A 16173-nucleotide genomic window follows, 5' to 3' on the forward strand; every position below is an offset into this window, starting at 1 on the left:
TAACTACGGAGGCACGAGCGCTCATCTGTCCTGGCCTCTCTCTCCCTTTCTCTAACATTAGCGGTTGTAATTACATCAGCAGATTCGGCACATTCGCGATAGAAATGCGGCGCTTAGTACAACTGTGATAGGGAACTGTGCTTCCCCTGACGAGCCGCCACTGTTTGTCTCATCTGTCATTTTTCAGAATGACTGTCAATGTCAATCTGCGATCACTCATATGACGAGAGAATCGAAAATGTCCGCAAAGCTCTGATGTACATCGAAAGCTAATCTTGTTTTTAAAGCGGCCGCAAAGCAAACGCTTGTTGATCTTGTATTGAGACAGAGTGAGGAGTTGTCGTCACGGAAATAACAATGAGGGTAACGTTATAAGTTAATCTCATTAAATATTGTTGTGGACGAAGTTTTAAGATCCTTTACCTAAAAATGTATAAAGCACTCTGATGCAAGTAAAAGTTCTGCTTTGAAAATGTTGCTTAAGTAAATATAATCAAGTATTAAAGTATAATCCGGGAAATTTGTTTAAAAGTAAACTAGGACTACTGTACTGGATCAGTGGTTCTCAACCCGAATTCGTCACAAATTCAAATGCGGCCCACCATGCTGAACACAATAATTAAAAAAAACGTTGTTTTACAATTAATTTTATTTGTTACATTAATTAAGAAATATAAGCTATAGCCTAATGTTTTCATGTGAAATTATTTAGTTTTTCATATATTATTTTCATACATGAGCAGACTTACTCCCCAGTAAACATTCGGAGGTCTTTTGACCGTTGAAATGATGTCCTTCCGACACTTCCGGTCATGGTTGAAAAATAGTTCCAAAATGAAAGGTGAACGGATGTCTATGACGTCATCTGGCCGTGAATTTCTGTACGTCCCTGGACGTCTTAATGCGTCGTCTTCTGGATGTTTAAATGTGTTGCTGCATAGTTTAAATGTGTATATATAAGCCTGCATATAAAATAATCACACACCCAATGTTTAATATATTGAAAGGCAATCAATTATGCCTTCCACTTCACATCCTTCACTATGATGACGTCAGGTTTTGTCACGCTGAACAAGAATAACTGACTGTATTGTAAGAGTTATGTCTATGGGTGGAAGCAAAGGTGGTATTAAAAAAAATAAAGAGGCTTTTTCTCAATTAATACTGCCAACATTTTAATAGCATGTTGTTACATCATTTCACAGCGTGTCCCTTTCCTCGTTGTGCTCTTTATATCATTCATCATCATATACTGCCTTCTAGTGATAACAACAACAAAAATAATCAAACACTCTCTTGCCACATCTGTTATTTTACTTATTTGTTTTTTTCCATGAACATTACTTAAAAAAAAAGGTGTCTTTCCCCACACGGGCTTGACTGACGATTGGACACTTTCAACTCCTTTGACCAATAAACATGTCCCCAAAACATTGGCACTCCTACTACTCCTATATAGTAATATCAGAGGAAGTATCTTCTGAGTATGAACCATTCTTCAAGTATAGTCTTCTGTTTATTCTGAGCTCTGTGAGAAGTAGACTATTCCTCCAAGTCCAGGGAAGAGAGTTCAGTTCTGGAATCACATCGAACATGCAAAGCGCTCAGTGTTGGGGGTAACGAGTTACAAAGTAACGGATTACAGTATCTATATTACTTTTTGGGGTAACGAAGTACAGTAACGCATTACACTAATAATATTGGTAACTACACTACTTTACTAGACTATAGGAACGCGCTTTCCTGCGTTACACATGGCGTGTTTGCCTGTGTGTAAAATTCTGGCTGGGGTTTCCCGATAACGGTTGATCTTAGCGCTTAACCCTCAAAGACTCATTATGGATGTTCAGAGGCGCCGTAGTGTGCGTGATTACGTCATCGCGTTTTGACAACATTGATTCGACAGAAGAAACCAATGCTTTCGTTCCTCTGAGCCAAACATAAATGATTGTTGACGCTTAGTCCCACCCCCGTGCGCAGATTGGTTCAAACTCTTCCATATTAAACCAATAAGTAGTCTTTTGAACTACTACTTAACATAGCTTATTGCTTTGGAAAATGAACGAAAACAAAGTGAAAGTAAAGTCTGTCGTGAGTGCATGAATACAAACACACAATAACACATTTGCATGAGAAAACTCTCAGAAAAAGCACAAAAAACACTCGACAGAGTACTTTGACATAAAACAAAACAAAAACAAGGATGAAACACATATCTGATAAAGCACTGGGATTTATGTCTTGGGTCGTTAGGCGATGTCCCAGTCAAATCGATTCTGACACAGATTACAGCCAACGAATCGATCATTTATAATATGTATATTATGTATACTAAGTAAATCATTATATAATTATACAGTTCATAAAGATAGCTGCACTATTTTTTTCAGTGGCACTCTGAATATTTCTCACTCATTTTGTGTGTAGTTTGTGAATCATTTGCACTGTTATTGCACTGTATTGTTGAAGACAATTTGTGCAATTGTTTTTACTATATGCTGCATAGTTTGTGTTTATTGTTCATACTCAGATTGAAAATATATTTCTCAGAAGAAGAAAAAAGAAATGCAATTTATCTTTCAAATAAAATCTAAATTTGCTTCATTTGATAACCAGAAAAATGTAACTACACAACAGAATTTCTGAGGGAAAAAACATTTCATAAGGCTATTTTAAGAAAAAAAACAATAAAATGAAGTTGTTTTTATGCATTTAAATAATTACACATGCTAAAAATAAAATAAAACATATGGTGAAGAAATAAAACATTTCATAGGGCCCTGAACATTTAATTTTTGTTAAACTTTTAATAAATTGCTGTGAAAATGTATGTGTTATGAATTAAATGAATTAGACATGCTTTTTGATGAATACAATTAAATGTAACCATTAAAAAGGAGTTGATAAAAATAAAAAGTAAAGTAATAAGTGAAGTTACTTTTCAAATGCAGTAACTAGTAAAGTAATATCATTACAATTTACAGAAGTAACTAGTAACTAATTACAATTTTTGAGTAACTACCCCAACACTGAAAGCTCTAATACGAGTCAATAAACTATTCCATATTTTCTTAAAACTTTCATAAACTGTTAATTTGAAGAAGAAAATGATAATAATAGTTTAAAAAAAGTTGGAAAAAAAAAACAATTAATATATGTTGTTTATTGTATCTACAACTATATAACCAGTGTTGGGAAGGTTACTTTGGAAATGTAATAGGTTACAGATTACAAGTTACCCTGTTTAAAATGTAATAGTAGTGTAACTTTTTCAATTACTTTATTAAAGTAATGTAACTAATTACTTTTGAGTACTTTTTGATTACTTTTCTAAATTTGTGAAAATTAAAGAATAATAAATAAAAGCATATACATCAACTTAAATACAGTTATCTAATAAGCATGTGACATATTCTGTGTAATAAACTCCTGAAACATTGGTGTTTTTTTTAAACTGCTGTTTCTGTATATGATGATAGTTTTCTCAAAATAAGTAAAATGCACATTAAGTGACAAAAAGCAGTTCTAGAAATTATGTTTATGTGCTCGTGTACTCCTATATTGAGGCGGCAGAGGTTAAAAACACTGCGAGCTTCAGTAGGCCTATGTGTAGTAAATGAAACCATGTCTTTGCCATTAATTTACAGGAGGTTCGGACTGGGAAAAAAATTCAGACTGGAAAATTCAAACTCATACAAACAAATTCATGGACAAAACTATTTTTTGTATGGACCTGACATAAAAAAGGTTTAAATCTTTAATTTGGGGACATGCTAAATAATTAAAAGTTGTCTCCTGAACTGCACCTTCACTTCCATTTTTCTCTTCAGTCTCTTTATTTTGCCCTGTTATCCATCTCTCTCATGACTTTAATACTCAAGATTGAACAAAACTATACTTTACAATACAATACTCTACAATACTACAATATCTTTATAGAAAAATCCTAATACTGTACACGAGTCATGTTTTTCCCTTACAAAAAATTAACCATGCTTTTATTAGCCTATATAAAAGTAAAATAACCTTGTTTATCACAGTTAAACAATAGTAATCATTTTCTCATTTCCAGAATGTGGAAGTCATATATTGCATTTTTGGGGCTATATATTCACAGACACTAGTCGATGACATGTTTTGATTCAAGTGTACTGACCTACTTTTGATTTAGTCATCCAAAATGTGGCATATTCCGTCCGCGTTAGGCATTCCGTTTTTATGACTGGATTCTACGAACCAGACTGTGTTTCCGCATCCCGGAAATTATCAGGGCGGTATGTCTCAGAATTGTCAGTGCAATTTGGGAAAGAAATCAGTTAAATCTGTATGTGGATGTGTGTAAATGTTCAAATGTAATCCCCTTTGTAATCGTAAAAAAATTCATAAGTAACTGTAATTTAATTACTCATTTTTTCTTAGTAACTGTAACTAATTACAGTTACAATAATTTTGTATTTAAATTACGTAACGCCGTTACATGTAACTAGTTACTCCCCAACACTGTAAATAACTGTAACGCTGTTTTTACTTGGGAAAGGTCGTAAAAACAATCGTACGAATGATCTTAATATTACGGTTTGTTTCCTAAAAGCATCGTAACTTAAGTAGCACTTGAAAATCATCGTAGATCTACGAGTGCTCTGAAGTAATCGTGAAGCCCTATGTGCATAGTAATAAATAAGATTTATGAAGATCAGCAGATTACACCTTTAACTGGATTCAGGTGCAATGTGATTATAATATAAGGATTTGATTGAGCTTTATTGTACACTTTATGACTCGTTTTCTTATTTTTGTTTTATCAGTTTATAAATGAAATAATTAAAAAAGGGCAGAAATATCGAAATACACATTTAAATTAAATGACCGGACAAAAAAATAAAAAAAGAATAAAATAAGTAATGTAGGAAATGTTTCAAAGACTGGGGGAAAATATATGTCAATGATTGCTGAAGTGCAGGACAACCAGCTATGTATTTGATCCGAAATAACATCTCTCTCTCTCTCTCTCTCTCTCTCTCTCTCTCTCTCTCTCTCTATACTGTGTATAAATAAATTAATTTAAATAATTTTATGCATTGAGCAGACGCTTGTATCCAAAGTGACTTACAGTGCATTCAGGCTAACATTTTTTACCTAACATAATATTTAAATATATAGTATATTATATTATTATGTAAAGTATAATATTATAGACAATAATGTAATAATATTGTATTGTGTTATAGTTATTATATCCAAGTTGTCTGTCTTTAGGAGCCATTCTATACGGTGAGATTTCAGCACTTGATAAACGGAGCTACACAGGAGCTACAGCTTTGCTTTACGTGCATTGTTGGGAAACGCACGTGAAACAATAACGAACGATCGCAAAATTACTCGTAGAAAACGCTGTTAAGCGCTATAAGATCAATCGTTATCGGGAAACCCGGCCCTTAACGTTAGTGGTCAGTAACTGGAAGAAAAACAGAGTAGCCTAAACTTTACAATGTATAGGAATAAAACGCGTCGTCAGATTTTAAATGAAAGGATTATTATTACCGCATTCCATATATCAGTGTGTATTTAAGATAATAAAAATTTATTTGTTACTATGCCTATTAAAATGTCTATTTAAATGTCTGAAACTTAAAATGCACTTTATTTTGTTAAAAACACTGAACAGTTTTGAGGTCGTTTGGTTCAGGAGAATAGTTTCACTTTATTTAACTTTTTCATATACTTTCACTTTGACTCCTCGCGAGGTTTTCATTCTCTGAAAATCTTCTCTATTTCTTTCACGTGCGAAAAGGTTAAAACTATTTTACATTTAACATCACCTATTTTGTCTCACAATTCTTTTTTGAGACTTTTTTTTCTCACAAATGCAACTTTATATATCGTATTTCAGACTATTTCTTCAACAATAGCGAGTTTGTCCATTCTGAGGAGGAAAAGTGGTGTTGTGGTCAGTGGTGGGAGTTTCCCATGTTGTTAAAGTGGGTGTGACGACGCCACTGAATATCACTCTTTTTTGTGATATTTGTAAAGGATCATCAGCAAGTACTGGTTCTACATCTGCCTCGTGCTCATAATCTTCACTGTCTTATTGAATCTGATTTATCTCTGCCTCAATCTCAAGTTCTTCCCCTACTATAGTATACTGTTGGCTCATCTCTGTCCTCCCCTGAAATTATTACCAAAACTGTCCCTTACAAAACAACTTCATACAAGTGGAAACTGTATATCCAATAAAATTATATTCAATACATTTAGCGACATCTAATTGTATGAAACGTCTTAACTAACTATCCCTAATTTTAATTCTACATTCACCAATTGTTGGAGATCGAGCATCATCTGCATTTCCCTCTCCATCTTCCTCATCACTCCACATAAAGTCAACATCTGAGATATTTCCGTCAGCTATATGTTCAAGCACTTCAATTACTGTATATTCTGCATATGAAGTAGTTAAAAAAAATTATTAGTACTCCTGATTTAAAACTTGCGATTCTAAAATTGATTTTAAACTTTAAATAATAAGTTAAATCCTTCAATTTTACATACAAACTATGAAATACTGGCAAACATATAATCTTTTAAAAATAAAACCATAGAAAATGCTGCTTACTTCTTTGTTTGGAGTTAAGTGCTTCCATCACTGATCTATAATATAGAATTATAATGATACATGCCAGCCAATAATTATATACATTTTATTTCCCCTTAAAATTACATTAGTAAAAGAAGCAAAATTTATTTTCTGTCGTGACATAGCTATACATGAATATACACTAGTTGAACAAATGCATTCGATGTGAATACATCAGTTTTCAGTCAAGCAATTAATACATGAATGGATCAGATATTTTATTTACTGACAACAAGAAACATGTCTGAAAGATGAAAAGAATGTATAAAAGTTAGCATCACAATAAATACATATACAAGTCAACAGCAGATGAAACAAAGCTTCATTCAAACTTACTGTTCTAACAATCATGTATTTACAGATGGTGAACCCATCATCCTCCTGATACAGTTCTGCTGCTGCACTTCACAATCTCACTCTTCTCAATGGTGATGTCGTTGAGCAACAGGACGAGGAAGACCATGATGACGGCTCTCTGAACCACACAACCTTGAAACGAGAGCAGAAGAACACGTGCAGGACAATCTGACTGCTGATGTCTGCAAAACATCTACACAGAGTTTACAAGTCCATGCATTGATTTATTACTTTTGTAGTGTGCTAAACCACTGAACTGGTTCAAAACCAGCAGTATGTCTGTGAGCACGGCTCTTTTCTCCAGGATGATCAGGGGATTGTAGGCCCCTGTAATAAGAGCACTGTCAATCACTTCAGATAATAGCTCCTTCATTTTTTGCTGATGATGCTTTTGAAGCTTCTGAAAGTCAGTCTTCATTGTATAAACAAAAACCAGCAGAACAAACTTTACCAAAATCAAATTCTCAGTGTCGTTTGGTCTTTCTCTAGATGCTCTCGGTGCTCTGTGGTCACTGATGAAAAGAGCAGGTGGGTTGAGGGGTTACACTTCCTATTTCAAGTTACGCCCCTGTAACGTGACGTCAGACCACACCAGTTTTTTTTTTCTTTTTTTTTTCTTTTTTTTACCGAGGCATGTTATTTCAGTAGTTTTGACTAAGGGCTCTGGACGAAATACAACCGAGGCAAGGAATTTAATTTCTCCAATCACTTAGAACATGCAAAACGCAAATACAAGTGAGTCATTAAATTATTTCATTTTTATTTTTATTATTAAAACGTTTATAGCGTGTTCTGAACGGATTGTCTTGTGTTTTGTTGTGAAGCGTGTTTTCTGTTTTATAGCCTATATATATAATAATCAGTGTTAAGTGATAAGAGTTCAGATATTTGCTCTTGTTTCGCGGAATTCTGATTTTATGACTGTTTAAATGAATCACTCATACACGAAAAACGGACCACAGTTATTTACAATACTTTTAAATTATTAAAAATAACACGATTATCTGTCAATTCAACAGATAGAAACACTTTAGGGTTTTTTTGTAACACGTTATTATAAGTTTTCATGTGATAACTGTGCGGCTGGTTCAGTATAGAGGAAGGTGAAACACACACTAGATGGAGACAGAGTTCTAACACAACTGTAATATTACATGTTCTGCAGTCACACGCGTGGGTTCATCTTCTGTCTTCTTCTGTCTGTCTGCTGTTTGGAAGTTTATGACTTCTGTTTTTCCCTGTGGGGGTAAGTTTTTTTTTCTTCTTCTTTGAAGAACGTGGTATTAATTTATTAACACGAGATTGTTTCCGAAATAAGATTTAAGTTGTAATTATCATATTTTCTTAAATGTACAGCCAGTGGTTACATAGAAATGGACGGTGACTCTGTGGATTTTCCTCTCTCTGTTGAGGAGACCAGTCCAGATCCAGTCCAGAGTTCAGTGCGTCCATGTTCACTCACTCACTGAGGATGAAGAGGATGACGAAGAAGTCAATGATGAAGGGTCAAGAGATAAAACAGTGAACTGTAAATTCATATTTTTTTTTGTATGGAATGGTTTCTGTGATCACTTATTAAAAAGATGATTACAAAAATAAGACTTTATTCTTTTTTTTCTTCAACATTTCCATCTGGATTTCCCGAACTGAAAGCTTTTGATTTTAACTAATTTAATCATTATATAAATGAAATAATGAAAACATTTAAAATAAAGTACTTGTGAAAAAGCGAAAACATTTTCTTGTTTAACTGCATGCCACGTAAAAATTAACTATGAACCTATATATATATATATATAGGCTAGGTCAAAAGATTTAAGAGACCAAACAACTATGCATTCCCATACTGTGTGCGCTCTGATACGAGTCATTACGGTGTATTTAATATTCATAATCCATTGCTTATTAATATTAAATACAAATGCATGCAATTCTGCTTGATTACTAAACGCAACAGTAGTAGGCTAAATATTTATGAGCGTACTATTGTTGTTATGGCTACTTCAAAATGCTGGCTGCTTAAGCAAGAAGATTCCACTAACCAATCCTGGAGCAGGGGGCGGGGCTTGTATCTGGATCTTATAAATATTCATGTTTATATGTTCAAAAAGCGTTGCGCTCGGACTCCGGTGGTTACGGTAACGCATATGTGTCCGGAAGAGAGAGGCTCGTCGGTTTTGGATGCTCGTCGGTGTGATGGGCGATGGGTCTGATCGCTCGCGTACGTAAAGAATGGTTTATCATCGGTATAGTGCTCGTCATCACGTGCGCCAAGCTCGAGCCGTCCGTGGGAGTGAAAGGAGGTGAGAAAACCGGACACATTTCTGAACTGATAATGTCTATAAAAACGTTAAAATCAGTTGCAGAGCATTGATAATTAAGCATTTTGCCGAGATCAACATAAGGGAATGATTGGTATGAGTCATATGCATGAAAATGACAAAACAAGGGAGTGATCAATAGTTTATTGTTTGTGCATTGACTTAAAGTGTTAGTAAGTAGTTATTATGTGAGTTGGGGTCAAATGCATTGGATGTCTCAGTCTTGATGCATGGGTTCTTGGTGAAGTTGATCTCAATAGGATGGGTTTTTTTGTGCAACAGGTTGATGGTTGTTTAAAGTCTAACTAGTTGTCATTATTTTGACACGTTGCAACACCCGGATCTGAATAATACTGTTCGAGGAGAGAGACGTTTGTTTCACGGTCTGTTTTTCCTGTTTATATGAGGCCTTTGGGAGAACATTGAGTATTGCCTTGATAGAGATGTGTTTGGTTGTTTAAACCGCTTTTAAGTTTGAAAGATAGATAGATAGATCTGGATTCAGATTTCTCAATGGGAAAGTTTGATTGATCAGGAATGTTACAGCAAAAATCATCAATATGTTTGTTTTCCTCCAACATGAATATCTAATATAGAAAACCATCACAATGTACATTGTTATAATATGATACTGAATAACGTGATACATAAATATATGATAGTAGGCTATTTATATTTTACACCAATGATAAATGGAATAAAACCATGCTTATCTGTCCAAACTACCATGATATTACCCTAGTCCCATTATCCTAGCGTCTGAAAACATGGAAATACCATTTTACATACATAATAATGCTTTTATTTCCCAATGATCATTAGAGTCTGTTCTCTTTCAGGTCCTCTTCGGCCAGAGATCACCATCACCTATGTTGCAGTATCTGTTATTTTCTTTAACAGTGGCTTGTCTTTGAAAACAGAGGTATGATGGTGCATGCTTTTTTAATTTAATTTTTTTATATAGTTTGTAAAAACAAATGTCTATTTTGCTCTGTTTTCAGGAGCTAGCAAGTGCATTGATGCACGTAAAGTTGCATTTCTTCATCCAGACATTCACGCTAGTATTTTTCCCCATCGCTATTTGGCTCCTTCTCAAAGTTCTGGCCCTGACAGCGATCAACGAATGGCTTCTCAGAGGGTAAGTGTGCATGTTTTCAGTCCTCCTCCTCGTGCACATTCTCACTCTCTACCTGTCCACCGCTCGGCTGAATGGTAGGTTTGTGTTGAGTGTAACTGGACCTCACAGGTCTTCTGTGTTGGCGCTTTTGGTTATTTTCCTGCAAGAGAGTCATTGTGTTCATCTGCGGCCTCCACACAGCCTTTCACAGGCAGAAAAGGCTTTCATGATTTTATAACATTTAAGATTATGAGTCACTACAGCACAACCATTCACTGAAATTTCCTGAAGGGACTCAGGGTAATTATACTATAGGGTAATTATGTCTGGAAATACAGTGGGGAAACAAATGTGACTTAAATGCAAAGTTATGTGTGTAAATTATTATGAACTTTTCTCTCTTTCTCTCTCAGGTTGCAGACGGTTGCTTGTATGCCTCCTCCTGTTTCCTCTGCTGTCATCCTCACTAAAGCTGTAGGAGGAAATGAGGTAAATAAATGATAAAACCGTAATACATCAGAAAAGGATTTACAAGCAGACCTCACTAAAAAGTCATGATCATTTTTATAATCACACTGTTGGCAACAACATCATTTGGTAAAATGAAATAACTAATAATCCCCTTTAGAAATAAAACTTTAATAATCTTTATAACAGTAGTGACAATGTCACAACAAGCTTGCACCCATCACAGCAGCAACTATACACACTCATTCTTCACAGCAATCACATCTTCACCGATACATTCATCACATTTTTACAAACACATTCCATCACAACAATCACATCTTTACAAATACATTACTCATAGTGGTAGCAACTTTACACAATCACAACTATCACAACTTTACAAATACATTCATCACATTTTTACAAACACATTCCATCACAACAATTACATCTTTACAAACGAATTCATCACAATTTTACAAACATTTCATTACAGCAATCACATATTTACAGATACATTCATCACAATTTTACAAACACATTTCATTACAGCAATCACATCTTTATAAATACATTCCTCTTAATGGTAGCAACTTTACACAATCACAACCATCACAACTTTACAAATACATTCATCATATTTTTACAAACACATTTCATTACAACAATCACATCTTTACAAATACATTCCTCATAGCGGTAGCAACTTAACACAATCACAACTATCACAACTTTACAAATACATTCATCACATTTTTACAAACACATTCCATCACAACAATCACATCTTTACGAATACATTCATCACATTTTTACAAACACATTCCATCACAACAATCACATCTTTACAAATACATTCATCACATTTTTACAAACACATTCCATCACAACAATCACATCTTTACAAATACATGCATCACACTTTTACAAACAAATTTCATTACAGCAATCACAACTTTACAAATACATTCCTCATAGTGGTAGCAACTTTACACAATCACAACTATCACAACTTTACAAATACATTCCTTCAAATGGGTAACAACTTTACAAAAACCCTGAATCACAACTTTACAAATGCATTTCATTACAGTTATTATATCTTCACATGCTTGCAACTTTAAAAACACAGTTCCATGTGGGTAGCAACTTTACAAATAGACTTCACCACAAAATCACGATTGCTGTTTTAATCACAAATGATTTATAGAAATCATAACTTCCCATCAGAACGATCACAACATTTGGTGTACAAAAATAAATAAAACCATAGAATTTACAAACGCCTATCATCACAATGATTACAATTTTGCAAGCTTATGCCCATCACAAAAAACACTCAATCATAACAATCACAACTTTACAAACACATCACAGTTTTATATACAAGTTCTATCACAGGAATCACAACTTTACCAATATTTCATATATCGAAACACTTGATCACAACTATCACATCTTTACTATCAAGTGTATTTCATCAGAACTTTACAAATAGACCCCTGCAATGCTGTTACAATACTGTTATAATCACACATTGTTCTACAAATCATAAATCTACAACCAGGCAATCACAATGTTATGTGCACATAGTACATAAAACAAAATGTATGTATGTGTTTATGTATTTAATGTATATAACATGTATTTTTTTTTCGTTACAGGCTGCAGCCATTTTCAATTCTGCATTTGGGAGTTTTCTGGTAAGTCTGATTATACAGGGAGATTAAAAAGGGAGGAAAAAAGAGACGAATAGACCAACAAAAGAACAAAGAAATAAAAGCTTAATGTGAAAGAGTTGCATTTCTCTGTCCTGTCTCCAGGGGATTGTGTTCACTCCTCTTCTGCTGCTGGTGTTTGTGAGTATAACTCCTCTTTTATTGGTTATTTCTGGTCATTGTGAATGTGCTGAACAATAAGAATGTTCTGTGTAGGTTTGTTCTGAGCATATATTGTTTTGTGTGTGTTTATAGCTGGGCTCCTCGTCTTCTGTCCCGTTCTCCTCCATCTTCTCGCAGCTCTTCATGACGGTGGTTGTCCCTCTCATAGTCGGACAGGTGAGTGAGTTGTTTTAGTAAATTGTGTGTTTTGATGCTCATTATTTCACGCAACCTACCAAATGTCAACAAAAGAGTACAAAAATCACTTCTAATCCTTAATTAAGCCAATGTTTTGTTAATTTTGACTCATCTATGACACAGACAAGCAATAAATAAACTGCAATAATAAAATCTGAAATCAGAAATCTGCCTTCTGGGGAAAATCAATTCATGAATGGAAACAATCTCATTTACATGCTAAAAATGACAAATAGTGTCTGTAAGAGGAAGGAGTAGGAGAGTTAATGTTTCTGTCCTAAATGATTTAACAGCTGAAGTGAAGTTAAGAGGAAGGCACTGTGATGATTGAGCATGTTTTGTGCGTGTAGGTGTGCAGGAGGTTTTTGAGGGAGTGTCTGGACCGCCGGAAGCCTCCGTTCGGGACGGTGAGCAGCGTGGTTCTGCTCATGATCATCTACACCACCTTCTGTGACACCTTCTCCAACCCCAACATAGAGCTGGACCATCTGAGCCTGCTCATCGTCGTCTTCATCAGTGAGTGGTGTTCTCAGAGCAAGAAACATCTGTGACTCTGGAGCACAAAGTTGCACGAGGATATTTGTTGCAATATCCAAAAATGCACTGCATGGGTCAAAATCATCGATTTTTCTTTTATGCCAAAAATCATTAGGATATTTAGTAAAGATCATGTTCCATGGAGATATTTAGTACATTTCTTAATTTTTGATAAGTAATTAGCATTGCTAAGAATTCATTTGGACATCTTTAAAGAGGATTTTCTCAGTATTTAGAGTATTTTGCACCCTCCGATATCTCTCAAATATTGTCCTCCTAACAAACCATACATTATTTATTCATCTCAGTTTTGAAAAATGTATATTCAGGACTTGTTTTGTGGTCCAGGGTCACATATTTGCTGTAAGACTATCAAGGTATATCATTAATATTCACCCCCCCCCCCCACCCTCATTTTTCAGTATTTTCCATTCAGTTGAGCTTCATGGCCCTGATATTTTTCTTGTCTACAAGGTGAGAAATATGCTTAATAATTTAGGGTTTTACTTTCATTTGGTTGACTAAACTATATCCTCTTACTCTGTGGTGTGTGCTAGACCACATAACATGTCTTAATCTATGTTTGTGATGTTTGCAGGAAATCCTCTGGTTTCACTGCGGCTGATTCGGTTGCCATCATGTTTTGTGCGACTCATAAATCCCTCACTTTAGGTAAAACACACGTCTGTCTGAGTAAAGCACATATGAATGGTTACTGAAACTCATGTTTGATGTGTGTTTGTGTAGGTATTCCCATGCTGAAGATCGTGTTTGAGGGTTACGAGCATCTGTCTCTGATATCAGTGCCTCTGTTGATCTATCATCCCGCTCAGATCCTGCTGGGAAGCATCTTACTGCCCTCCATTAAAACATGGATGAGCAGCAGACAGAAGGTAGCACACACACCGATCTGAACAAAACCTAAGCAAGTTTATATAAAAACACTGCAAGTGTGAGAAAATCCAAACAGTACTTTCTGTGAAATATTAAGTGGGAATGTAAAAAAGTGATCACACAATTGTAAGATGCAAAGATGTTTTTGTGAAAAAAATGAATTATTTTTCCATCTTTTATTGACATTGTCTGCATTTAATTATTCCATTTTAAATATGTATTTTTTTAAGTACGCTATTTTCTGTAATTTAAATAATGGATGAATAAAATGTTAAAATAGGTGCTTAAAGTATGCTTTTTAAAATTAATATTTAACAACATATTTGCATGTTTGTAGTTCTCTGATGTCATTTTATAATCACATAACTTGCAGGTGAATTACATTTTTAATCTTTTTTTTAGTTTTTATTTTATTTTAGTTAATAATGAATACATTATTAATTTAAAAGAATGTTTTTAATTAATTTATATACATCAAATCAAGTTTAAATTATATTTTATATATATTTTTATTTTTATTTAATTGTTAGATTTTCATCAACTTGTGGACTCAAGATAGGAAACCTTGATTTAAAAAAAAAAACTGGATACTGATCTGAAATTATTATTATTTTGTGGAACTGCAAGGAAATGTAATGAGGTCAAGAATGAGAAAATGAACACAAAATATTCAATTTTAAATTGTGTAAGTTTGTGCTCACAATGCATATGCATATCAGATTTTCATTAAAAACTTGAACTTAAAATCTGTTTCACAAGATGTCAGATGATACATTACTGTGCTACTGTATGCTGGATCAAAGTTCATTTGGGGCTTTTTTAACTCTTTAATTGACTTCCTTTCCAGACTCTTACACCCATATGAACTACCGGTACACTGTCGATTGGAAGCTGTGAAACACTGGCTGAGCCAAACCAAACCAGAATCAACGAGACCAAACCAGACGAGACGCGATCAGGTGGATGTATACGTGCCTTAACGTGACCTGCTTGACCTCAGACGGCCAGCCGCCTCAGAACAGGGACGACAGACGATTCATGAGCTTTTATAAACAGATACATGAATGTATATTTGTATATGAAGTCTAAAATCTTTTCTTACTTCAACGGCACTCTGGTTTTTTTTTAGACATCCAGAAAGAGCTCTGAAGTCTTTTGTGTGTTCATTTTACAGCAGTTAAGACTAAAGTGAAGTTGCAGTGCTAACATCCTTCAAGTTTAACTAAAGATGAGAGTGTAACTGACTCATTGTTCATTTATTTTGATGAATTAAAGGTCAGCTGTAGTCACCATCTGACATGTTACTGAAGACAATAAAGATTGTCATTAATAATATCAGTCTAAATGAGGGTTTGTTTGCAAAAAATGACAACAAAACAATAATGCAGATTCATAAATCAGTATTTATTAAATTTATTTGTAATCATTATTTTCATTTTTCGTGATTTACCTTCAGTGGATGTTATTGATTGTATCTATTCTATCTTATTAGTGGTTTAAACAGAGCGTTTATACTAGGATTCAGACTGAAGTACAGCTCTCGTAGTTCTTCAACAAGGCAAAAGCACTTTCTGCTTCTCTGTCTTAAATCTGTTCGGCTGTTCTGGCTGGTATCTAAGGTAATGTTATGGGTGGGTTGCTAAGGTGATGCTTCACAGTTGCCAGGGTGTTCTGGGTGGTTGCTAATGTAAAGTTCTGGGTGGTTACTAAGGTAAACGCTAAACAGTTGCCACGGTGTTCTGGGTGGTTACTAGGGTAATGCTAAACAGTTGCCAGGGTGTTCTG

At 34.5% G+C, this 16173-nt stretch overlaps 1 protein-coding gene across 1 annotated transcript; it reads left to right on the forward strand.

The window, feature by feature from the left end:
• The first annotated feature begins 9106 nt into the window (after positions 1-9106).
• LOC132117797 (sodium/bile acid cotransporter 7) lies at positions 9107-15758 on the forward strand. The gene is made up of 12 exons (XM_059527107.1): positions 9107-9294; positions 10152-10234; positions 10314-10450; positions 10843-10918; positions 12544-12582; positions 12703-12738; positions 12853-12936; positions 13308-13473; positions 13917-13968; positions 14093-14166; positions 14242-14387; positions 15236-15758. The coding sequence occupies exons 1-12, from the start codon at positions 9195-9197 to the stop codon at positions 15251-15253; spliced, it is 1011 nt and encodes a 336-aa protein (XP_059383090.1). The 5' UTR covers positions 9107-9194; the 3' UTR covers positions 15254-15758.
• Positions 15759-16173: the final 415 nt, after the last annotated feature.

The sequence above is a fragment of the Carassius carassius genome, chromosome 37 (genome assembly GCF_963082965.1).
Source record: "Carassius carassius chromosome 37, fCarCar2.1, whole genome shotgun sequence".
NCBI lineage: Eukaryota > Metazoa > Chordata > Actinopteri > Cypriniformes > Cyprinidae > Carassius > Carassius carassius.